Genomic DNA, 25,644 nt, shown 5'->3' on the forward strand with positions numbered 1-25,644 from the left:
AAAAATCCATCTTCGAGGCATGAGGGCTTGTCGATTCAAAGACGAGAAGAGAAGAGCATCCCATCGCGTGGGGTGGGAGAGGGAGAGAGAGAGAGAGAGAAAGAGTGCACGCACGCATGGGAGTGGGAGTAGGGGAGGAAGAGAGAGAGAGAGAGAGCGTCCTTTGGCTTCTCTTTTTTTTTCTCCCCATTTATTTTTATTAGTTGGAGGCTAATTACTTTACAATATTGTAGTGGTTTTTGTCATACATTGACATGAATGGCTCCTCTTTTTATATGTTTTTTTCTTCCCCCTGAGCCTGCCCTACACAAATTGGGCTTAGTCAGGAGTGATGTTCTACCTGAAGTCCTCACTCTGGTCCTTGGACCTTCCTTTGACCTTCTTTTGTTCTATTTTCGTGGGCTTTTCTCTTCCTTGTCTTTTAGCCACAGCCATTTTGGACTCCTTTTCCCTATTCTAACTACCTAACACTACCCTTATGGGAGGTAATTTCAAGAAGCTAACCTCACTGGGAGGCACTTTGAAAGCTGTCTGGCACGAGCCAAGGGGGGAGAGGTCTTAAGGGCTCCTCAGTCCTCTTTTTGGTCATCCAGGAACCTTGCTGGGTTATGATCCTCCTTACCTCCTCTCCATTCGCCGTCAAGACACCCAGGGCCCAATCTGACACTCTCGCTCCTGCTCTAGTGTGATGTCCACAGGGACACAGCAGGTGCAGGCTGTGCTCAGCACTGAAGCCCTTGGATGTCTGCCTGGCCTCTGAGCAGGTAGAGGCCTACTCTGGACAGCTTCCCAGGCCTGTTCATAACTCCTTGGGTTAAAAACTAATGGTTTCAAAAAAAAAAAAAAAACCTAATGGTTTCTAAAAGAAGTCGCTGGGACAGCAGGGCAGGTCCCCTAGGATGCCTGAAGGCCATCCCCAGGCAATTCCAAAAATACACTGGAAAAGAGCTGGAAGGCATGTGGTTGGGCAAGTTCCAAGATGTTCTTGCTAAGAAAGGCAAGTGCTGTGAGTAACTCAAAGCCCTCATCTGGGTCTCACACAGAGGAGGGGAGAAGGCAGCCTCACACGTTGGGGTGGGGACAACTATGTTGGCTGAAAGAAAGCTCAGAGATGATCCAACCTCTCTGTTTCTAGAATGGAGAGGATGTGCAGCATGACTGAGCACCCAGGGCTGCCACAGGACAAACGAAGGTGGTACATTTCTCACCAGTCCCTTAACATTATGTGTAAAGCTGACAGTGTGGCAAAGGGAGAGCCTTGATTTTATGCTTGAGCACAGAATGGGAGAAGAGAAAGCAAGGATTACACTTTCTTTTGGGGGGGAGCACCACTCAGCATGAGGGATCTTAGTTCCCCTTCAGGGATGAGGGATGGAACTCACGCCCTCTGCAGTGGAAACTCTTTGAGTCTTAACCACTGGACTCAGGGAAGTTAGGTGTTATATTTAACACACAATTCAGAACTTAAGAAATTTCCTACTTCCAGGATCCACCAGCTACCACTCACTCTGGCGGTCAGGGGTACCCCGACAGGACCAAACTAGTGCAAAAGCATCCACATTACAAATGAGAAAATCGAGGACCCCTGTCTAATTGCACACGAGTGAGTTAGCGGTAAAGTTTCCATCCAGCCTTGCCTTCAGGTTCCCTGGATGTTTTCCCAATCTTCTTGTCTTCCAAAAATGGGTCCGTCTCTTCCTTTTTCCGCCTGCACATTTTCTTTCCCAGGAGACCAGGTTCTTAGGAAAAGCAACTGCGGGTCTTAATCTGGGACTAGTCAATCACAAGTAAATGCGCCAAAGCGCTTTGCGCATGCGCCTAGTAAGCCTAGGCACCACCCCCCGGACTCCACCCACTCCCCTTCACCCATCAGCAACATGGCCTCTGCGGCAACAGCCTCTCTTGCTAGGCACAGACGTGGCGACTTCTGACGTCATAGGACGGCGCCGGTAGTCCCGGAGGCTGCACGTGGGCTCGGAGTTGGTCCCGGAACCATGGATACGCCGCTGAGACGCAGCCGCCGGCTGGAAGGACTAAAGCCTGAATCTCCGGACAACCCCACCTCAATTTTGCGGGTGAGACGGGCCCTTGTGGAGTTCGAGTCGAACCCAAAAGAAACGAGGGAGCCTAGGTCTCCACCGGGCCTGGGATCTCCCAGTCGTCAGCCGGAGACAAGCCCAGGATCACCCAGTCTGCCGAAGGGGCCAGCCTTAAGGTCCCCTCGAAAGCAGCCAGAGCTGGACTCAGGGTCCCCCCAGGGTCAGCGAGATCCAGGCCTGAATTTTCCCCAAAGTCAGCCGGAATCTAGTCCTGAATCCCACCTACTTCAGCCAAAGCCAGGTGAGGAATCACCAAAGTTCTCCCAGGACCAAGGAGAAGCGGACTCGGAGTTGCCCAAGAATAAGGAAGAGCCGACCCCGGGGTCCCCTCGACGTCAGTTGCAGCAGGACTCAGGATCACTAGAGCCTTTCCCTGGTCAGAAAGCACCGGGTCCTGAGCCCTCGAAGCCACTGCAGGAGCTGACACCGCGGTCGCCCGGCTCCCCACGGGATCAGCATGAGCCGAGCAAGCCACCTGCAGCTGGGGAGCCGGCGAGAGAAGGCCCCGCTCCAAAGAAGCGAGAAGGTTCTTCGGCCCAGGCCCCAGCGTCCAAGAAGCCAAAGGAGGAGGTTCCTGTAATCCCGAAAGGGAAGCCCAAGTCTGGGCGGGTGTGGAAGGACCGCTCAAAGAAGAGGTGAAGTGGGGGACAACTGGGCAGTATTGGGGTTTTGTGTGGTGCTGGGGCCTGGGTGCAGTCTGGAGATAGGTCATGGGTTAAAGAGAGCTCACATCAGTGGGGAGTCACACAAACAGGTCATTATAACCTGAATGTGGTAAAATGCACTGAGATCTCAGGCAGGGGTGCCCTCAAAGGACCCCTGGATAGCACCCTCATGTCTGTGTTCATTCAACACAATTTTATCCTTGTCTCCGCCCTCTCTAGAAATGGGGCAGAAGCAAGTGTACCAGCAAGGGAGGTCTTCATGGACCAACATCCATTACAGTTATTTGCCTTTTTTATAAAGGTGTTAATGAGCACCTAGTATAAAGGACGCTACTAAGCATTCTAGTACCTGTTGTCCAGGGAAAGGGCCTTTCAAACAGGGACCAGCATGCATCTTGCCATTTAATCTGCCCATCAGCTCTCTGAAAACAGCAGGCATTAGGATTATCCTCATTTTACATGTGAGGACCCCTTGGCTCAGGGAGGCTAAATGAGTGCTAGAGGCAGGACCTGAACACAGATCTGACTCCGAAGCCTGCATGAAAGCCTTTTACGTATGCTCTGTAGATCCACCTTGCACTGGATTGCAGCCTTCTTTTTTTCTTTTAATTTTTTATTGGAGTCTAGTTGATTAACAATGTTGTGTTAGTCTCAGGTGTACAGTGAAGTGATTCAGTTATACATATACCTGTATCCATTCTTTTTCAAATTCTTTCCCCATTTAGGTTGTGACATAATATTGAGCAGAGTTCCCTGTGCTATACAATAGGTCCTTGGGGCTGTCCATTTTAAATACTGCAGTGTGTACATGTCAATCCCAAACTAACTATCCCTTCTAAAGGGTAGGCATGAGGTCACATCTTTCTGTGCCGCCGGCAGTAAGTACTCTGTTAAATGCTTGTTGAATGAAGGAACAAAGAGGCTCAGCTGATTAAAGAAGTGTTTAGGCTGCCAGTAAGGAGAGGTCCTGGGAAATCCCATGGACAGAGGAGCCTGGCAGGCTACAGTCCATGGAGTCACACAAGAGTCAGACAAGACTTAGCAACCAGACAACAATAAAATCACCTGGCAGGCAAGAACTTGTGACTGTGAGGAACCATGGGGAAGGCAGAAATTTACTAAGAATTGACTGTATATCATGCTTTGTGTGCTAGGCCTTTTGCAAATGTCATATTGCTGAATCCCCTGAAGCCCAAGGCAGTGGGAATTATTCCCCTCCCCCATTAAATGGAGCAGAATCTAAAACAGGGAGTAATTTCCTACAAGTTACCAATCAGAGGCTTTGGGCTGTTGGAGAACTGGGTGGTGGCACTGCCCCTCCACATCGATGCCAGCAGGTCCTAGAGAATGCTGGGGCCAGTGATGGCCAGGCAGGACCAGATGAAAAGGCTGGTTCTGGTGGGAAGAGGGTGATGAGCAAGTTGAGTGTAGGAGCCTGGTACTTGGGAGGTGGAGGAGGGAAATGAGCTCGCTGAGCAAGAGGGGGCTGCCTGCACCCATGAACAGGCTCAGCAGAGGATACCAAGAAGCGAGAGAAACAGGGTATTTTGTCCCAACTCACTGCATGAAACCCTTCCTGACTTCCTGTTGTTTGCCTGGAGACGTGCTCCAGACTTCTTCCTCTCCTCCGTCATCACTGAGCATCTCTCACGCTGACCTCCCCTCCGTGTGCCCCTGTGGGTGATGCTCCCTCCCAGCTCAGGGCCTTTGCACATACTGTTCTTCTACTGAAAGGCTGTCCCCCTGGCCAATCCCTGCTCATCTCTCAGAGCTCAGCTTAAACATCGCTCCTTGGGAAAAGCCCTCTTTTTCCAACCCAACAAAGGTCAAATCCTCAAGCTGTGTGTTGTCATTGTACCTTATACTCCTCTTTTGTTAACACCCCCACTTGCATAAATGCTTGTTTAGTTCTGTGATTCTTGTGGGCTGCCAGCTCCCCCTCTAGACCAGAGGCTTCAGGAAAGTGGAGATTTACCTTTAATGGCTGGATTCCTCCAGAGCCCAGCACATGCTAGACACTGAGTTGAACAAATAGATGAATGAAAACAAAAGGTAGTTCATCATTTAACCAATTTACATTGCATCGAGCTAGGGTCTGGGGGTAAGCATGGCTGTAAATGAAACATTCTGGTTGTGAGAAATGGGTAACCAACACATAGTATGTCAGTAACAAGTAAAAGAGCAACACAGTATGTCAGTAACAAGTAAAAGAGCAGAGAGTGTGGGCCATTGTCACAATGATCGGAGATAACTTTACTGTCCCGGGGATGTGAGCAGAGGCTTGAATGAACATATCCGAAAAGAGTATCCAGGCAAGGGGAACAGGAAGTCCAGAGGCAAGCCTGTGCTCCCATGATTGAGAAACAGTCCAGAGGCCTCATCAATGGGCAATGGGGGCGCCGTAGGAGGAGAGTGGTCAGAGGGGTCATAGGGCCAGGTCACGCGGGTCCTTGTAAGGACCCAAGTGTGCGACGGAGACATGGGAAGTATTGAGCAAAAGAGTGATGCAACCTGACCTCTGGGAGGACCGGTGTGGCCTGTGGGGGACCATTCCGAGGGCAGGGGCGAGAGCAGGGAGACCAGTAAGGAAGCTGCTGCGGTAGAATTAAAGCACCTTCAGAAGCTGCACCAGGCCTGTGGATAGGGGCCAGAAGGGTGGTGGGGTGGGTGTTTGGGATCTTTGAGGAAGCAGCTCTGGCGGTTGGTGAGTAAGCCCCAAGACTAAACGGCGGTGGGGTGGGGAGGCCAGCACCAGCTGCGGTGGCGGGGGGGGGGGGGGGGCTCAAGGGAGGCAGCCAAGGCTGGGAAGGCCCACCTCCCATGTCCAGGCCCAATGCCCCCTTCTGCCCAGTCCTCCCTGAGTGAGCCAGCTCCCATCTCTAAAGGGTGGATTCACTGAGCACCTACCATGTGCAGAGCACTGGGCTAAGTGCTTCTCGGGCGGAGAGCCACTAACCCTCCCACCACCCTTTGCAATGGCAATGGCTCTCATCTCCAGGTAACACACTCAGAGAGGCTGCCCAGCCCAATGTTACACAGGTAGTAAGGGGTGGATCCAGGCCTGCCTTCCTTCAATCTCCAGGTAAAAGCAGTGCTCTGAAACTGCACTGCCCCAGTGTCTTAGCCACCAGCCACCTGTGGCTGTTTAAATAGCTTACAGTTCAAGTTCAAAATTCAGTTCCCTAGTCATCAGCCACATTTCAAATGCTCAGCAGCCAGTGTGACTCGAGGCTCCCTGATTGGCCAGCATAGATAAAGGGCGTCCCCACCGCTACAGAAGGGTCCCCTGACCGCTGCCCCGGGAGGATGCAGCACGAGTCCTGCCCGAGGCTCTGTGTGTCCAGCTCCCCTCGGCCTTGTCCCTTCGGGGGCCTCATGCCCCAGTCTGAGATGCCTGGCTGTAAGGGCAGGGAGGGAGTCCATGCAGCAGGCCCTTAGGGAGGGGGAGAGGGAGCAGCGGGGGACAGGCAGAACTGGGGAGGGGGAATCAGGCTGAGGATGGGCAGGCCTGGGGTCAGGGTCCAGGTTGTATGTGCCAGACTCCTAGGGAGCAGGAAGGGGGAGAGATGAACTGGAAGAGCAGTTTTGAGCCTTCCGGGGAGTGGGAGTGAGGCCTCTGCGTGGTGTCCGCTGCAGCCTTCAGAGCCCTGCTTCCTGTGACCACATGGGCTGTGATATAGTGGACGTGGATAAACAGGAGCTCTGGAAAGTCAAGAAATTATTGAGGGAGGTGGAAAGGCCACTACAAAAGGATCTGCTGAGAAGGAAAGAAGGCCCATGGGACACCTGCACCCCAGGCTTCAAATCATTCAGAGAAAAAGAAAAGGGAGGGGCATGGTTGCAGAAACCCACAGGCCCACATCATCAGTCTAGGCAGCCCTCAGCATTTTCCTAGTCGTGCTCCTCATTCCTTCTTGATCCTCAAAGTGTTTCTCCTTTTTCCTGGAAGATTTTACAGCGTATCCTACATAGGTCATCCAACCACTAGATCCTGGTGGTGTTCTTACAGAGGTGATCTCGCTCCTCCTGTGACCTTGTCACTGTCACTCTCTAGAATATCCAGGCTTCCCTGATGTTGCCTAGCTCCCACTCCGTATTCACATTTCCCCTGCTGGGAAGAGAGACTCTGAATCACTGCAGGGGACTGTGAGCATTTGCATGTTCTGAGATGAAACGGGCACCTCGGTAGGGAGTGAACCCCACTCCAGAGGCGTCCACACCCAGGCCCCCTGCGCTTGGCCAGAGCAGTGGAGCTTGCTAGCAGAGGCCATTTGGCCTGGACTCTTGATCACAGACTGCTCCTCAGGAGCAGGGTGACCCAGAGCAATTATTTAACCTCTCTGAGCCTTAGTCACACCTCTGTAAAGTGGAGAGAAAGGGAGTACCCACCTCAGGCACATAACCAGGGCTTCAGAAATGGCCTCGGGTGTGATCGGGGGCCCTGTCCTGCCCCAGGCCTGGACGGTCGACTGCCTGGGGAGCTGGCAGGTGGGGCAGGTGATTCTGACCGGGATCTGGGGGAGAAGGCCCGGAACGGAGAGGAGGGAGGGCACAGGGGCATTACACTGGCTCCTTGAACACCCACTTCCCACACCCAGGTTCTCCCAGATGGTTCAGGACAAGCCCCTGCGCACATCCTGGCAGCGGAAGATGAAGGACCGGCAGGAGAGGAAGCTGGCTAAGGACTTCGCCCGGCATCTGGAGGAGGAGAAGGAGCGGCGCCGGCAGGTGAGGGGCGGGCCAGGCAGGAACTGAGCTGGTGTTGGCCGTAACAGGGGCAGGTGGGGAGAGGAGCTGTCCTCTAACCCAGAGACCTTGGGAAGACAGGGAGCCTGGCCAGAAGCAGAAGTGCAGTCCAGGACCCCAGGGTAGGGAAGCCCAGTGGAACATCAGATTTAGCCAGGGGCCTTATGTGAGCCCCAGGGATGGGAGGAGGCCCAGGATGAAGACCCCTGGGCCCTCACTGGTGATCAGAGCATTCAGTGAGATGGGTTCAGGGGTCCCTGCCCTGGACCTGCTCTGATGGGAAGGGCTGACGAATCGGAGGCTTTATCCTGGGTGTTGTTGCCAGTGTCCTCTGAGACACAGCTCCCACACATCAGCAGAGAGGGCTGCCTGCAGAATCCTCCAGCTCCTCCCTGACACTCAACCCAAGGCCACAAATGTCCCGTTAGAGGTTCACGCCCAACCTCTTTAGTCTCCAGGAAGTGCCAGCAGGCAGCACCCAGAGAGAGGGAGGTGCTGGTGTTGGTTCACCAGGAGCAGAGTGATCAGTAGGACTTCACTCACCCAGGGGTCCCAGGGGCTCCCAAAGAGTCAGACACCTTGCCTCTAGCTTGCAGTCCCTGCCCGCCCTCAAGGGGAGAGGTGGGCCAGTCACCCAGTCATCTGTCCCCCGCCTTGAGTCGCCCCAGCTCAGCTCCTGTGGCAGAGACCCTGCAGATGGTGTGGCTGCCACCGTGTACTGGGGCCTTATCTCGCTTCCTGTGCGGCCCTGGCTCCCTCTTGGGCAAGACAGAACCTTCTTGTCACCATCCCCTTCAGAGGTGCCCCTGCCCAGCCCCCAGCCCAGACCTTCCCCAGCCTCCAGGAGCTCAAGTATCACTTCTCCTTTCTCTCCACGGGCCCAGGCTGCCCCTTCTATCTTGAGCTGCCAAAGCCAAGAGGCCCCTGACCACACACAGCCTCGAGGCCGCCATCCCTGCCCCGGGCCCACCAGGCACAGTAGTCAGCATAGCCATTCCAGAGGAAGACTCCATCTAGATTCACCTTCTAAGTGTCCCCAGTGGGCCGGTACTGTTCCAAGCCCTGTGTATGTATTCATTCATTTAGTCCTCAAAGCAACCTCATGTAATCACACCTTCACTTTAAAGATAGGAGGTAGAGGCCCAGAGCTTAAACCACTTGGCCAGTGTCACCCATTTAGGAAGTAGCAGAGTCAGGATTCAGACTGACCCAGATTGCTTTGGGGTCTCTTCTTTGCAGCCTTCGCCCTTCCTAGCCCTGCACCGGGGTGACCCTTGGAAAGCCAGCCCTCACCCTTGCCTTTGCATTCTAGGGGCTTGTGGACTTCAAGGAGGAGGGAGACGCTGAGAGGATGGAAATGAGGGGAAGGGCCAGCGATCCCTTCTCCCCGGGCGGCAGTTGATGAGGGGCGTGGTGCAAAGGACCACTGTCCATGTGAGCCTGAGCTTCCAGGTGGGGCACCACCCATGTCTTACACCTGATCAGGTGCCCACCTTCTCAGGCGGAGCCAGGAACTTCCTGCTACAGCAGGCCTCTGGGTGGTGGTCCCACAGGCATAGGAACAGTGTCCTCACTGGCTGTCTACCCCCACAGCACCAGGAGCAACTGGGAGCTGGGATAAGTGGCCCTTTGGCCCTCCTCCCTGGGAATTCTCTCAGCTCTCACTGCCTGGGAGACCGGGGCCGCCTCAGTGCCCAGACGCATACATACCTCCTTCCCCTTTGTGTCCAGGAGAAGAAGGAACGCCGTGCGGAGAACCTGAGGCGCCGGCTGGAGAACGAGCGGAAGGCGGAAATTGTCCAAGTGGTGAGTGTCGCCCTGCCTGGGGGACGGGCTGGATGTCGGGTTCCAGACACCCTGGCGCCCCTCCCTCATGGCCCCCTGGTCGTGCCATGATCCCAGGCCCCCGCGGTGACCTCCCTTTCCCTGGGGAATGGGGTGGAGAGCCCAGCCACACTGATGCCCTCCCCTCAACCATCCCCAGATCCGAAACCCCGCCAAGCTCAAGCGGGCGAAGAAGAAGCAGCTGCGATCCATCGAGAAGCGGGACACACTGGCCCAGCTGCAGAAGCAGCCGCCACAGCGGCCGGCCACCAAGGTCTGAGCTCAGGATGGCCGAGGCCTTCGGTGGCCAACCACCGTGTCACACACGGCAGCCCCCGGGCCACTGGCCACCCGCCTCCGCTGATCCGGCACTCCGGCTCTGTGGCCCCCAAACAGGCTGCACCCGAGCTGGGGCTCTGAGCCTTCGAGGGCCATCAGGCAGGTCTCTGTGGAGCAGACGGAGCCTGGAACTTCCATCCTGGAACAGAGACTGGAAGACGGAAAAGGGTCAGCCCTCTCCTCCCCCCTACTCCTGACCACTGCCCTCTTCTCTCCAAGTGCCTTCAAACTGAGAAGAGTAATTTCTGCTTCCTCAGGGAGCTGAAGACTGGAGGGTGACTCCCCAGAATGTGTGGGCTCTGTCTCAGGGTCCTGGGTCCAACCCAGGCCAGGAGACCAGAAGTCAGGAATCCAGCTCCCCCCTGAACCTTTCCAAAGGCTGTTTTGGATCCCTCTGCAGCCCACTGACCCTGTCACCCAGCAGACTAAATCTAACTCCACCACACTTTGCAACACTTAAGGTTAAAATGGGGTGGGAGAGGCATTTTTTGGGGAGGGAGGGATAGTGTCTATCTCCCCCTCTCCTGTCCCAGACTCTGCAGAAGCCCCCAGAAATCTGATTAATTCATGCCATCCAGTCTCGAGCAAAAATCTTTATTGAACGCCTGCTGTGTACTGGCACAATTCTAGGTGGCAGGGAATACAGACAAAAGTCCCTGCCTTCAAGGAGCTTTCATTCTGATGGATAAAACATAATAAACAAGTAAAGTGTATTGTGTGTCAGATGGTGCCAAGTGCTGAGAGAAGCAAGGGAGCAGGGAGGAGGGAATGTGGGTGAGGCATCAGGATGGGATGTCTGTTCAGTCAGCTGTCCATCAACTGCTCTGTTTGCCTAGCGTGGGAATAAGTGAGTAAACACTGGGAGCCCAGCTGTAGGTGATGGCACAGGGAGCCCTGAACCGTGTCCTAGAAGTTTCTCACCCGGCTCTTCCATGGGTGTTCCATCAGCCAGATGTGTATTGCACCAGGCCTGGGATGCTGAGCTAAACAGGATAGTGGAGGTGCTGCACTAAGTTACCCCTCACACCTGCCAGCTGAGGGTCAGAGCTGCAGCCCCTGTGAGGTCAGGAGGTGAGGGATGCACAGATCTAGAGGTTACCAGCATTGCCCGGAGAGCATCCCACGGAACTGAAGGCTGGCATATCAGGTGAGCTCAGAAAAAGGGCTGTGGTCTCGGAGGTTGCCAGGCACATTCAAACACTACAGACCTCAGTACAGATGCGCATTGTACTTTAACTAGCCCAGGTTTCCCGAACATTTGACCATAGCACCCCTTGCTTTTGCCATTTTGGGCAGTGCTGGGGCAGACAGATGGGGGCTCCCACGCAGCTACTATCTTAAGGACCTTGAGTATGGGGTGGGGGGTGGGGGGCTCTTTCACATACAGTAATTGAACAGGTAAATGCCAGTGGTTAGTATGCAGACCCTGTATGTTGGGTAGGTTATTTAACCTTCCTGCACTGCAACTTGCACAGGTATCAATAAAAAGTGGGGCTAATAGAACTTGACCCTCTTCCCCAGACTGAGATAAAGCCTATATAGGTCAGTAAATGACAACTAAACGACCATAGTGAAAAGGTTAGCCCCCAACAGCGCTTCCCAAACCTTTGCTCTCTCACTTTCAGCTCCAAAACTACCTGACTGGTTTAATGTAAAACTCGACCCCACCCATCACCTGCTAAAATAGCTCCAGGGAGATGTGTCCTGTGTATCCACTACCCTAGCTTGAGACGTCTTAGGGTTTTAGCCTTGCATTACTCTTGGGAGCTTGTTGGAAACAGAATTTCAGTCCCACCCCCCTCCCCTGCCCCTCCGCGCCAGTCCTCGGCCGGGCCAGCTCAACCAGACAGAATCCCTGGATGACTCCCGCGCAATAATGTTTGAGAAGCACTCTTTAACTCACTTCTTTTCTGAAAAGAATTCACTGAGTCACGTGGGGGACTTTAATACGCAGATAGATTCCTTAGCCTCCCTTAGACTAAGAGCCGGGATATCTACATTTGGACGTCTGGGCCCTGGGGAAGCTACTACGCGCGATCGTTCCCAGTCCTTGCCTCCCGGGGAGAATGGAATGGTTCTGAGCCGGGCGATTCGGGTCCGCGCCTCCTACCCCGAGGTGGTGCTCAGCGCCCGGTTCAGGGGGCCCCGCTCGTCCTGGGATGGGGCGCGGTCCCTCTGCGGCGGTGCCGCGCGGTCGCCCAGCAGCCAGTCGAGCAGGCGCGCGGGCCAGAGCGCAGGCAGGCGGCGGCCGCTGCCCTCGGAGAAGGAGGAGGCCGAGGTGTTGGTGGAGGAGGCGCGGCGCCGGCGGCGGCTACTGCCCCCGGCGGCCAGGTCGCTGTCGTCCACCAGCACGCTCTCCAGCACGCTCCGCAGCGAGCGCCGCAGCTTGCGCAGCACGTCGGGGCAGGTAAACACGTAGAGCAGCGGGTTGATCACGCTGTTGATGAAGGCCAGGCTGGTGACGAAGGGCAGCCCGCGCCACACGAGCGGCCGCAGCGACGGGTTCGCGTGCGCCCGCGCCTCCATCACGCTGAACACGTGGTAGGGGCCCCAGCAGAGCGCGAAGGCCGCCACCACGGCCGCCACCAGGCGCACGAAGCGGCTGGACCGCCGGCGGCCGCGGTGGCGCAGCTGCGCGCTCACAGCCAAGTGGCTCGAGGCGATGATGGCCAGCGGCACGGCGAAGGCCAGCAGGAACTTGCTGACGGCCAGGGCCGTCTGGCGCGAGTCGCACGTGGCGTTGCGGTCCGTCCCGGGGCTCAGGAGCAGAACGTTGTAGTAGCACATGATGCGCCCGTCCAGCCGCGGGATGGTGTCCCGGAACACGAAGTAGGGCACGGTGTTGATCACGGCCAGGACCCAGAGCACCAGGCAGACCTTGTGGGCAGCGGCCACCGTGCGGTGGTTCTGCGCCCACACGGGCCGCACCACCTGCAGGCAGCGGTCCAGACTGATGGCGCTGAGCAGGAAGCCGCTGGCAAACATGTTGAGGAAGAAGATGGAGGAGTGTAGCTTGCAGAAGGTGGTGCCCAGCTTCCAGGAGTGGCCCACGGCCAGGAAGTAGGTGAAGAAGGGCAGGGAGGCAGTGGCCAGCAGGTCAGACAGGGCCAGGTGCAGCACCCAGGTGGTGACCACGGTCTGGCGCATGCGGCAGCCCACCACGAAGAGAATGAGTCCATTCTCCACCAGGCCCAGCAGCGAGGCCAGCCCGTGCAACAGCACCGACACATGGTCCATGTAGCGGATGCTGGAGTTGCTGTGGCTTTGGAGGCGGCTCATCTGCTCCAGGAGGGGACAGAGTGGCTTCGTCGTGACGTTGGCCAACATGGTGGGCTCTGCGGCAGAGAGGAAGAGGCACTGTGGGGGGCAGTTCTGGGCAACGGGGCACCCTGGCCAGGATATGGGACTGTGTCTAGGTTATAGGGTTGTTGGGAGAATTAAATGAATGAACAAATATATAAGCATTTCAGGGGCTGCCCCGGTGGCTCAGTGGTAAAGAACCCAGCTGCCAGTGGGAGACATGGTTTCAATCCCTGGGCTGGGAAGATTCCCTGGAGAAGGAAATGGCAACCCACTCCAGTATGCTTGCCTGGGAAATCCCATGGACAGAGGAGCCTGGTGGGCTACAGTCCACGGGGTTGCAAAAGAGTTGGACACGACTTAGCGACTAAACAACAACAACCACCATATAAGCATTTCAAGCAAGAGTAAGCACGAAGTAAGCACTATATCAATGGCATTGTGATTAAGTACCTAGCCTAAGATCAATTGGAGAAATAGGTACCAAGGTCAGGCCATGCAGGACTCCCTTTTCCCAATCCCCAGAGCACTGGGGCGTGAGTGAGGCTCCCCTAAAGGGCAGGAGGATTCAACTGGACTGGGGGATGGGACGGGAAGGAGCCCATGGCCTTAAGGGGTGCCCTCCACCCACCCACCCCCAGCACCCCCCAGACCTTGCCTTCCTGCAGATCTTCCTGCGGCCCTTCACTCCCACAGTGGTGGCTGGTTGGGTGTGTGGCTGCCAACAGTGGAAGCAACCCCCCCTCTGATAGCTGAAGAGGAAATAAGATAAGAGCAGAGAGAGAGCTGGGCAGGAGGAACTACCAGATTTGGGCTCTGGAGGCCCATCAGGGCCAAAAGACCTCTCCCCTGCCCAGAGGCGGCCACAGGCGCTCTGCCAGTTCCAGGAAACCCAGCCTTGTTCATTCATTTATTCACTCACCCACACATTCATTCAACAGCCCTTTATGGAGCAACTACTTAGGTAAGCACTGGAGAAGCCAGGCTCTGGCCAGGTGTGCAGTCATCCCAGAAGTGCAGACCCACAGCCTCATCAAGAATCCAGGACCACCCAAAGTGGAGCCAGTGGAGATCAGTGAGGGCGGAGGAGGTCGGGATGGGAGGCTGCCAGCAGGAGGTCAGCAGGGTAGCGGGGGGAGGGAACTTGGATCGTCCTGGGCCCCCCACATGCTAGGAGCCGTGGTAGGTCCTTTATCTAGGTGTTCTCCTGCTCACGGCTCTAGAAGAAAGGGGCTGGTACTTCTCTCCATCCCATTTTGCAGATGAGGACACTGAGACTCAAGTGTTTCCATCACTTGCCCAAAATTTCCCGAATAACACAGGCAGGTGGAGAAACGAGAGTTTAGCACTCAGCCTGCTCTCATTCCTCTGCTTCTGAGCTCTAAGCATGAGGTGATGGAGGAAAAGAAGAAGGAAAGGCAAGGCGGGGTCAGGGGGATTGGTCTTCAGTATCCATCTTTCCACAGGAGACAGTTTTGGCCAGGATGCGAAAATCTACACCCTTCTCTGGAGACCACGGTCCTTCATAGGATGAGGGCCCAGGATATCAAACTAGAATTTCCTTGACAGGTGAGGCACTTGGAGCTGGGGACCTGCAGGTATGGGGGAGGGGTGCTGTTGTCCCCGTGTGCTCCCTAGAACACTCAAATTTCCCAAGTTCTAGAGTCTGCAGAGCAATTACATTCACAACGACCCTGTGAGACCCCATTTTCTAGAAGAGGAAACAGAGGTTCAGAGGAGCGCAAGATCTTACCCAGTGTCCCTCAGCTGCCGGGGAAGGGGCGCTGCAGGAACTCCACTCCCAGCAAACACACACGTGCCAGCCCCTCCCTGTGCTGAAACATCCCTTTTAGCCCCATCTAAGTCCCCCGAGGATGCTGCAAAAGCATGTCCTGCTGTGCCCTGGGACCTGAGCCAGGATGGACCTTCTGGCTGATGGAGTCTGGCCCCCAGCCTCCCAGGATTTTCAGGGAGCCCAGCAATGAGAGTCCTGTTTTGACAGAGGGCTGGGGGCAGAGAACACTAGGTTTTTGGTGTCAGAGACCTGGCTTTGAATCCCAGCTCCTTGATTTCCTGGCTGGGTGAACTTGGGGTCAGTTACCTTAGGACCCGCTCATGGAACCCTTCCACCCAGATGGCTCCTGAGTCTTGAAAGAGAAGCTTTAACGGTCTTTCACTGTGATTGCTGTCTAGTAATTACCTAAGAAACTGTGGTGCTTCCCTCTTCAGAGCAGTATGTCCCCTCCAGTCTAGTCTCTGCCATCCTAGCTGGTAAGAGCCCTCTCCCCTGATAAAATTATGCCCTCTATCCTGGGTCCAGAGGAGGCACTGAGGCTGCCCAGCCCCGGGGCCACCATCTCCTTACCTGGTACAGAGGGCACACAGGATTCCAGCCCGGGAGGCAGTCAGCTCCTCGAGGCAGACAGGAGGCAGCGGGCAGGCAGAGAGAGGCAGGGGAGGGAGGCTGAGGGAGGAAATAAGCTGTCAGCCCCAGAGTCAGTGTGTGTGTATCTAGGGGAGGGGTGTGGGGGGAGGCGGGGACAGCTAGAGAGTGAAGTATTACACTGGTATTCAAGTAACATCCATCTCCATTGATGGGGACTGGACGTAACTGCCAGCAGCCCAGCTTGTCCTGTCTCTCTTTACAAAGGTGATTTTGCAAAAGCCCAGGGTCAAGTGTACGTGTACATGGAGAATTAGGCGTAGGGCAGAAAGTGTGAGCCCGTGTTCATTTTGAGAGTGGCAGGTGTATAGGAGAAGTGCTTGAGGAGAAGGGTGTCCTGTCCACCTGTCCTATCCTGGACTGCCCTCCCCTGACCCCATCACCCTCAGGAAAGAAACTCATGTGGCTCCTCCCGTGTGCCCAGGCAGCGCAGGGCCAGGGGTAGGGGCGGTCTGTGAAGTGGCCCCGAGGGCTCTATGGCCAGGAAGGCAGGGTGGGGCTGTGGTAAGAGCATGGGTCTGGCTGTCCAGGCTGCCCACAGTCCTAGCTGGGAGGTAAGCCACTTCCCCCTGCCTGCCCCTGCTTGGCCATCTGTGACCAAGAGCAACAGTGTCACCTCCCAGGCTGACCAGGTGCCCTCATTCACAACAGACCCAGCACACAGGAGGTGCTCATGAAAATCAGGTTTCTTCCCTCTGGGGGAAAAATGGGTATAGGCTGTTGGGCAAAGACAGTACAGCTTTTATTTCAAATGGGGTGGGAATTCCTTAGTGGTCCGGTTCTCACTGCCAAGGGCCCAGCCAGATTCAATCCCTGGTCAGGAAACTAAAAACCCTACAAGCCATGAGGGGGAGGCCAAAATAATAATAAAAAGGGCTGGGCTCGGACCCCACGGATGAAATGATTGAACTCCTTTTGCTGACCAAGCTTCCTGAGGTCGGGGACTCTTCAACCTCAGCATCTAGCACCCAGGAAATACACAAAACACATTAGGAACTCAGAAAACCACCCCCGCCATAGGATTGACTCTAAAACTCTTCCATTTTTGGTACAGGCTTAATGTAGGGCCTGGCACTTGATAAATTTGCTGAGAGACTGCAGTCCTGAGTGAGGAATGTGATGGCGAAACTTGCTCAGTCTCATCCAAGTTGGAGATTAGTAAGAGCCTTGATTAAACAAATGACTAGCACTGGGGCAATGTCACCTCTCCTCTTAGTGACAGAGGGGCCCTGTCCTCTGAAGACAAGTGCCTACAGCCCTCCCTCAGTGGTGCTTCCGCTCCACTTTGGGGAAAGTACCTTCATCCTCATCCCACCACCACCTGACCTGCTGAGCACAGATGTCCTCTAAGGCCACGCAGGCAGCAGAGTGTGGCCGGTGACCTTGGGCAAATAATGTCGCAGCAGTAAAATAGGAATTTTTTTTTTTTCAGGTGCTCCTTCTGCACAGCTCCTGCCCCAAAGTGGTGCACAAACTGCTCTTTGGACTTAGAAAGAATTCCCCCTTGGGGCTTCCCTGGCAACCCAATGGTTAGGACTACATGCTCGCAATGCAGGGGTCCTGGGTTCGATCCCTGGTCAGGAAACTAAGATCCTACATGCCATGAGGCAAACATGAAAAAGAATCCCCCCTTTCCTCCTAAAGGCACATCTTAACTCCAGGGCATCAAGCTTGGGACAGGGCCTTGCCCTCCTCCTGGCTCTCAGCCCTTCCTCACCCCCTCCACCAGCACATACCCTTGTGCAGTGAACACCCTGTACAACCTCTCCTGGCGGCCCTGCCAAGGTGCTTCTCACCTGAAACCCTCGCTTCTCTGATCCTTCCCCCATCTCTCCAGTTGAAGCCTTTTCCAGACCGAAACCCTCACTACTCTGACCCTCCCTTCCCCAACCCTCGTTTCCAATCCCGTAATCACTGTGGTGACTCGTCTCCCAGCCATCTGGGGATGGACATTTTAAGAAAAGTTACTAAAACAAACAAGACAGTGCTCCAGATGAGCAGGGCCCTGAGGCATTTTCTAAACAAGGAGGCAGGGCTATTTGTTCCATGGGGCTACGCTCCCACGGTGGAAACCGGCCTCCTGCGTGAGTCCCACAGGCTCCACATGGAGGTTGCCTGGGTAGGATAGAGTTAGGGCAGGGAGCGTGGGGAGAATGTGCCTTTTCTCCAGATTTCAGGAATCTCGAGTGCTGGGTTTCAGCACTAGGCACTGAAGAGGAGTCTCACGAGTGGTAGGGGCTCAAAGAGGGGGCTCCCTGGCTGAGAGCAGAGGACAGGCACTCCCAGGAGAAGATGCAATCAGAAAACCTTGTGGCAGCCTCCGCAGTGTCAGGCCAGTGCTGCAGGCAGGGGGACACTCAGACTGGCAGAGGGGCCCTCGTAGAGCCCAGAGTCCAGAGGAGAGTGAAATGACCAGGGCCTTCAGCTGGTAAAGAATCCTCCTGCATGCAGGAGACCCCAGTTCAATTCCTGGGTCGGGAAGATCCCCTGGAAAGGGGATAGGTACCCACTCCAGTATTCTTGGGCTTCCCTTGTGGCTCAGCGGGTAAAGAATCCGAATGTGGGAGACGTGGGTTCGATCCCTGGGTTGGGAAGATGCCCCAGAGAAGGGAAAGGCTACCTACTCCAATATTGTGACCTGGAAAATCCATGGACTGTATAATCCATGGGGTCTCAAAGAGTCGACACAACTGAGCGACTTTCACTTCACTTGGCAAATACACCAGCCCACCACATGTTCAGTGTGCATCAGAACCTCCTTGGGGGGCTTGTGAAACCCAGATTGCTGGGTCCTCCACCCCTAGAGTGTCGGATCCAGCATGTCTGGGGGGCTTCCTGGGTGTTTCCATTCGTGTCAAGTTCCCTGGGAGATGCTGACACTGCTGATTCTGCTAGGATGGAGAGCTCGGGGTCCTTGAATCTGGTGCCCTCAAAGCCGGGAGCATCAGGGTCCTGGTAGCACTGAGAGGGAGGGGGCTGTTCACTGACACCCCGCCCCCCAGGACCTAGAGACAGATGCAGCCACCTCCAGGCCACAGACCCTAGTCCCTGAAGCACAACCTTTTCCGTGGCTTACAACCTGATGTCAGAGCAAGATAGAGCCAAAGTCAGGTCCGTCTCCACATGAAACACATGTACCGCCCTGGAGGAGACAAGCTGGAGCCTAACAGAGCTCTGCCGGGGCTCTGCCAACTGTGGAAACGGTCTAGACTCCCAACGCCATCCTCAAGTCCTCTTGGGCTCCAGTGCAGCACCCACCCATCCCCACCCCCTTCCCTGTGTCCCCAGCTACCCCATCCCCTTTGCTCACCTCTGTGCCTTTGCCTATGCTGTTCCTGCTGCCTGGAATACCTTCCCCCCTCCCCCACTCATCCGCAGGGCCCCTTTCTGAGACCATCAGTGTCTCTGAGCTCCCAAGAGGATGCTCTTGGCATCAAGTGTATTTAACGTACAGTCAAGGCAATGGGCCGACTGCCCCCCCAGCTGTGGGGCCCGGCCCAGAAAGACTTTCTCCCTCTGGCCCTGCCTTAGGAAGTAGGTTTTCATGTTCCTTTCTGACCTCTTTAAAGAAGTAATCAAACAGGAAGTGAGATGCATGACAGGAAGCAGGTGAGGCCTACCCTAGAACCCTCCAGCCCCCTACACTCAGAAGGCCGTGGAGTTGACCACAGACAGCAGAGTAGGACCCCACCTGACACCTTGCGGACGCCTGGATGGAGCTCCCTAATGCCATCATCATACACAGTGGAGGCTCAGCTCCTCGTATGGCCAGTAAGCCCCTGGGTGACCTAGCCCTGCCTTACCTCCACCTTCATTTCTGCTTCTCCCTAATCACTTCCTAACATCAGTCAGCATTTAACACCACCTCGCCACACCCTATGCATATTACTGTGCCCTCGCTTATGCTATTTGCTACCCGCTCTAGAATACCGTTTTCTCCCTTGGCCTCTTTGTGAACTCCTATTCATCCTTCAAAACCCTGGCCAGAGGTTACCTCCTCTGAGAAGCCTTTGCTGAGCCTCTCAGACTCTACCTCCCACATCCTTGCCTCACTTCATATATAGTGTAGCTTTGCCCTCCATAGTCACTTTCACAGGCCTGCTCCCTACCCTCCACCTTCAGCAGCAACTGAAGAACCAGAGATGGTTTGTATTTTATCTCATCACGAAAGCCAAGCAGAGGATCTGACAGGTGGGAGGGGTCTCAATGAATGTGTGCAAAAAATTAATCTCTAGTGTTGGAGATTAGACCTGAAAAGGCCCCCCAGCTCCTCATGGCAACCCGTCTGGACTCACTGTTACTCATGGGTACAACCTTGAGGACTAGTCACTTCCTGTTACTATTGTTGCAGAGAAGGAGCCAATTCTGACTCCATGTTGGAACTGTTTCTTTGACTTGCTTTTAGTTGCTTTTGTTATTATAATCATACAGAATGGCCTGCCTCAGAGCATCCTGCCCCTCTGCCTGACCGCCTCAGTGCATTTGTTCAGAACCCCGTCCATCTGGAGACGGCAGAAAGGAAGAAATGAACACATCCCCTGCCTGAGGCTTGCCATTCTAGATGTCTGCAAGATTTATGGCCTTTTTACTTTGCTTCCTCACCTACACCTCCAATCTCTGATCTATAAAAGAACCTGGCATCCAGACCCCAATAAGATGGTTACCTTGAGGCGCTAGCCTGCCATCTTCTCGGTCTGCCAGCTCTCAATTTAAAAGTCTCTTCCTTGCCTCAACCTTTCATTTCTCAGATTCATTGGTTCATCATGCAGTGAGCAGAGTGAGCTTGGACTCGGAAGCATTATTAACTAATAACTTTCTCAGACCCATGTGTATGCCAGTTACTCCTCACCAAAAAATGTATATGTATATATTTTATGTGTGTGTATATATGTATGTGTTTATATATATATATATGTATGTATATATATGAATTATGCCCCACCCAGATAATCCAGAATGGTGTGGTTTTGAGATCCTTAACTCAGCTACATCTGCAAAGCCCTGTTTTCCAAACAAGCTTTACATTCACAGTTTCAGGGGTTAGGATGTGGATATATTTGTTGAGGAGCAACCACTCAACCTATTTCAAATAGTATCAGCTACATTTACCAGGTGCTTCCTATGTGCCATTCAGCAGGCTAGGCACTTTATGTTTGTTAGCTGTTTTAATTCTCACAAGCACCCTCTGAACCTGAGATTCAGTTCAGTTCAGTTCAGTCACTCAGTTGTGTCCGACTCTTTGCGACCCCATGAATCACAGCACACCAGGCCTCCCTGTCCATCACCAACTCCCGGAGTTTACTCAAACTCATGCCCATCAAGTCGGTGATGCCATCCAGCCATCTCATCATCTGTCATCCCCTTCTCCTCCTGCCCCCAATCCCTCCCAGCATCAGGGTCTTTTCCAATGAGTCAACTCTTCACATGAGGTGGCCAAAGTATTGGTTTCAGCTTCAGCATCAGTCCTTCCAATGAACACCCAGGACTGATCTCCTTTACGATGGACTGGTTGGATCTCTTTGCAGTCCACGGGACTCTCAAGAGTCTTCTCCAACACCACACTTCAAAAGCATCAATTTTTTGGCGCTCAGCTTTCTTCACAGTCCAACTCTCACATCCATACATGACCACAGGAAAAGCCATAACCTTGACTAGACAGACCTTTGTTGGCAAGGTAATGTCTCTGCTTTTTAATATGCTGTCTAGGTTGGTCATAACTTTCCTTCCAAGGAGTAAGTGTCTTTTAATTTCATGGCTGCAATCACCATCTGCAGTAATTTTGGAGCCCCCAAAAATAAAGTCTGACACTGCTTCTACTGTTTTCCCATCTATTTCCCTTTAAGTGATGGGACCAGATGCCATGATCTTAGTTTTCGAATGTTGAGCTTTAAGCCAACTTTTTCACTCTCCTCTTTCACTTTCATCAAAAGGCTCTTTAGTTCTTCTTCACTTTCTGCCATAAGGGTAGAGTCATCTGCATATCTGAGGTTATTGATATTTCTCCCGGCGATCTTGATTCCAGCTTGTGCTTCTTCCAGTCCAGCGTTTCTCATGATGTACTCTGCATATAAGTTAAATAAGCAGGGTGACAATATACAGCCTTGATGTACTCCTTTTTCTATTTGGAACCAGTCTGTTGTTCCATGTCCAGTTCTAACTGTTGCTTCCTGACCTGCATATAGGTTTCTCAAGAGGTAGGTCAGGTGGTCTGGTATTCCCATCTCTTTCAGAATTTCCCACAGTTTATTGTGATCCACACAGCCAAAGGCTTTGGCATAGGCAAGAAAGCAGAAATAGACGTTTTTTCTGGAACTCTCTTGCTTTTTTGATGATCCATCGGATGTTGGCAATTTGATCTCTGGTTCCTCTGCCTTTTCTAAAACCAGCTTGGACATCTGGAAGTTCATGGTTCACGTATTGCTGAAGCCTGGCTTGGAGAATTTGGAGCATTACTTTTACTAGCATGTGAGATGAGTGTAATTGTGCAGTAGTTCGAGCATTCTTTGGCACTGCCTTTCTTAGGGATTGGAATGAAAACTGACCTTTTCCAGTCCTGTGGCCACTGCTGAGTTTTCCAAAGTTGCTGGCATATCGAATGCAGCACTTTCACAGCATCATCTTTCAGGATTTGAAATAGCTCAACTGGAATTCCATCACCTCCACTAGCTTTGTTCATAGTGATGCTTTCTAAGGCCCACCTGACTTCACATTGCAGGATGTCTGGCTCTAGGTGAGTGATCACACCATCATGATTATCTGGGTTGTGAAGATCTTTTTTGTACAGTTCTTCTGTGTATTCTTGCCACTTCTTCTTAATATCTTCTGCTTCTGTTAGGTCCATGCCATTTCTGTCCTTTATTGAACCCATCTTTGCATGAAATGTTTCCTTGGTATGTCTAATTTTCTTGAAGAGATCTCTAGTCTTTCCCATTCTGTTGTTTTCCTCTATTTCTTTGCATTGATTGCTGAGGAAGGCTTAGGGACCATTATCTTCCTCACACCCAGAGGAGAAAACAGAGAAGTTGGATGGCCCAGCCAAGGCTGCTCAACCAGTGAGCAGAAGAGCTGCAACTCAAGCAGATGCTCCAGGGGATTCCCTGGTGGTCCAGTCATTAGGACTGTGTGCTTCCACTGCAGGAATCACAGGTTCAATCCCTGGCGGGGGAACTAAGATCCCACATATCCTGCAGTGCAGCCTAAATAAATAAATAAAACAAGATGAAAAAAAAAAGAAGCAGATGCTCCAGCACCGTGCTGGAAATGCTCTCAAATGGTGTTGCAGGAATAAAACAATCAAAAATGGCTCGGCAAGGTAAAAAAAAGGTAAAAAAAGCTCTTCACTTCTGCAGAAGGGTGTGCTACAGACAAAGGTCTGGGAGCAAGGACACCCAGTGGGAAGTCAACTCGGTTTTTATCCCTAAGACGCAGTTTCCCTCCCCTGGCTCCTCATAGGCTGAGGACCACAGAGTTAAAATGTTTCCCAGATATGGCCTAACTTTTCATTGGACGATTGGTAACTATTTTCCCCACCTTTTTAGTTCTTTGCACATGTCAGGATAAAGTCTGTGAACTTAGCCTGCCGAAATGTTCATATGAGGAAAGAGAATCAGAAAGTGAAAAGAACAAAGAATTAAACTAGCCACCATTTTAGGAATCTTGTTCACAAGCCAGCTGTATACCTTTCTGTTCAACTATTCTGAGAATGAATCACTTATTCGTTTCTTATAACTTCTCCTTTGATAGAAAAGACCATACCTTTCCTACAACTAGGACCCAGCTCTTCACAGATGACTGGACTCTCAGAGGTTCATTGTTGCCTGCAGGAGAAGTAGGACTGCCTTCCAGCTGTTGAACATGCTCCACAAGCTTCAAGAAGCGTCTCTGCAGTCCCCAGTGTCCATAGGTGTTACCAAGTTTGAGTCCAAGTTCATACTACTTGCCCTACAACAGGTCAATAAATCCAGAGAGGAGTTGTTGGGGCAATACTTTTTTCAGAAAACCAGGAGACTGAGAAAATGGTAGACCTTGTGTCTCGAAGAATCAACTTGCCCAAGTTAGAATTCAGTCTTCTTTTATACTAAAAGTGTGTGTGTGTGTGGTGGGGTAGGGGGTAAAAGTTAAACGTTTCCTGGTTCCAGTCAGACTCCAGAGGGGACGTGTTAATTTCTTCTTTCCTACAACCATTCACACTTGTGTCTGGTCACTGATGTTTCCTGTGAGCTAAACAAAGGTATTTTAGCTAGGTCATTATGTATAATTTAAGCTCAGGCAATATCCCTTTAGTGATTAACTTGTAGCCAAAGAAACAGAATACAAAGGTTAAAGTAAAAGAAGCAGATCCTACATGGAGTCGCATTTGTTCTTCCCTATGACACAGGGACCATGGTCTGTGGGCTTCTAGGTGAGGTGACCTTCTTCCTGCTAGTTCTCATACATGCTCTCGTCCCTATGAGGATGTGTGTGTTCCCCACCACACCCCAACACCAGTTGAGGTGTTAGTCAGTCGTGTCCGACTCTTTGCAACCCCATGGACTGTAATCCACCAGGCTTCTCTGTCCATGGGATTCTCCAGGCAAGAATACTGGAGTGAGTAGCCTTTCCCTTCTCCAGAGGATCTTCCTGACCTAGGGGTTGAACCCAGGTCTCCTGTATTGTAAGCAGACTCTTTACTGTCTGAACCACCAGGAAAGCCCCAATACCAGCTGAGTGTCCTATAATTCAGGCCTGACACTATCTCCATGGAGATATAGCATCAGATCCCTTAAGTCAAGGGCTCAGTCCTACAAGACCATCCCCTCCGCCTACTTCAGACATCAATCCCAAGTCCAGGTGTCAACTGGTTATTGATCTGAGGTTCCAACAACCCCCTCCTGGGATTCAATTAATTTGTCAGAATGACTCACAGAACTCAGAGAAACAGCCAGATGGAAGAGATGGACAGGGTAAGGTGTGTGGGAGGAGCTGTCTGGGTGCCTCTCACCAAATCTCCGTGTGCCCACCAACCTGAGAGCTCTGAAACCATCCTTTGAGGGTTTTAGGGTCGTTTCACTACACAGACAGGACTGACTGACTCATTGACTCTTGGTGATGGACCTCAGTCCCCAGCCCCTCTCTCCTTGCAGGAGGTGAGGAGAAGGCATGTGTGATTGAAAGTTCCAGCTCTCTAACCACGTGGTTGTCTCCCTTGGCACCAGCCTCCATCCCTAAGTTCCTTCCAAAAGGAACCTCATCAACATAACAAAAGACATCTTTGTTTTGCTCTCCTCAAAGGAAATTCCAAGGGTTTTAGGAGGTCTGCTAGGATGGGAACAAAGACCAAATATATATTTCTCTCTCTCTCTCTTTTTGGCCATGCTTCATGGCTTGTGGGATCTTAGTTCCCCGACCAGGTATGGAACCCACCCCCTTGGCAGTGAAAGCACAGAGTCCTAACTACTGGACCACCAGTGAATTCCCCAAATGTATATCTCTTACCATAAATCACAGTATCCCAGTTCCTCTCAGCCTTTGTCTTTCCAGCCTAGAAAGACCCCTTCTTTCACTGGCACCCTCCTTCCATCCCTGGCTTTAATTAACAGAACAGATAGGGTGGAGAATTACCATGCTATTCTCAGCACCCCTGTGAGGTTGATCTTATTTCTAATCCCATTTTACAGAAACTGAAGTCCAATTTTTAAAAATAAAAAGATTAAGTTAAAAGGTACCTGGAGAAGACTCTTGAGAGTCCCTTGGACACCAAGGAGATCAAATCAGTCAGTCCTAAAGGAAATTAACTGAATACCCGTTGGAAGGACTGATGTTGAAACTCCAATACTTTGGCCACCTAATGCAAAGAGCCAACTCATTGAAAAATATTCTGATGATGGGAAAGATTGAGGGCAAGAGGAGAAGGGAGTGACAGAGGATGAGATGGTTGGATGGCATCACTGCCTCAATGGACATGAGTTTGAGCAAACTTTGAGAGATAGTGAAGAACAGGGAAGCCTGGTATGCTGTACTTTATGGGGTCACAAAGAGTCGGACCCGACTTAGTGACTGAACAGTAACGAAGTTTAAAAAGGTAAGAAATATGGGACTTCCCTGGTGGTCCGGTGTCTAAGACTCCACACTTCCAATGCAGGGGGCTATGTTCAATCCCTGGTCAGGGAACTAGATCCCACATGCCACAACTAAGAGTTCACATGCCACAACTAAAGATCAAAGATCTCCTGTGTCACAACTAAGACCA

At 52.7% G+C, this 25,644-nt stretch overlaps 2 protein-coding genes across 3 annotated transcripts; one reads left to right on the plus strand and one right to left on the minus strand.

The window, feature by feature from the left end:
• Window positions 1-1,871: 1,871 nt before the first annotated feature.
• CCDC86 (coiled-coil domain containing 86) lies at window positions 1,872-10,386 on the plus strand. The gene is made up of 4 exons (XM_043452244.1): window positions 1,872-2,734; window positions 7,363-7,492; window positions 9,242-9,316; window positions 9,495-10,386. The coding sequence occupies exons 1-4, from the start codon at window positions 1,995-1,997 to the stop codon at window positions 9,612-9,614; spliced, it is 1,065 nt and encodes a 354-aa protein (XP_043308179.1). The 5' UTR covers window positions 1,872-1,994; the 3' UTR covers window positions 9,615-10,386.
• PTGDR2 (prostaglandin D2 receptor 2) lies at window positions 10,252-15,443 on the minus strand. 2 transcript variants are annotated; one of them, XM_043452242.1, is made up of 2 exons: window positions 15,339-15,443; window positions 10,252-13,008 (listed from the first exon to the last, which is right to left on the minus strand). In XM_043452242.1, exon 2 carries the CDS (start codon window positions 12,998-13,000, stop codon window positions 11,780-11,782), a length of 1,221 nt encoding a protein of 406 aa, XP_043308177.1. In that variant the 5' UTR covers window positions 13,001-13,008; window positions 15,339-15,443; the 3' UTR covers window positions 10,252-11,779. The 2 variants fall into 2 exon arrangements, with proteins under 2 accessions (XP_043308177.1, XP_043308178.1); XM_043452243.1 differs by lacking the exon at window positions 15,339-15,443 and adding an exon at window positions 13,627-13,899.
• Window positions 15,444-25,644: the final 10,201 nt, after the last annotated feature.

The sequence above is a fragment of the Cervus canadensis genome, chromosome 29 (assembly GCF_019320065.1).
Source record: "Cervus canadensis isolate Bull #8, Minnesota chromosome 29, ASM1932006v1, whole genome shotgun sequence".
Lineage (NCBI taxonomy): Eukaryota > Metazoa > Chordata > Mammalia > Artiodactyla > Cervidae > Cervus > Cervus canadensis.

Excerpts from the sequence above, each read along its gene's own strand:
- CCDC86 (XM_043452244.1), top strand. The coding sequence starts at position 1,995 with ATGGATACGCCGCTGAGACGCAGCCGCCGGCTGGAAGGACTAAAGCCT. Across the intron at positions 2,735-7,362 it reads AAGGACCGCTCAAAGAAGAG|GTTCTCCCAGATGGTTCAGG; the intron begins GTGAAGTGGGGG and ends TCCCACACCCAG. Across the intron at positions 9,317-9,494 it reads AGGCGGAAATTGTCCAAGTG|ATCCGAAACCCCGCCAAGCT; the intron begins GTGAGTGTCGCC and ends AACCATCCCCAG.
- PTGDR2 (XM_043452242.1), bottom strand. The coding sequence starts at position 13,000 with ATGTTGGCCAACGTCACGACGAAGCCACTCTGTCCCCTCCTGGAGCAG.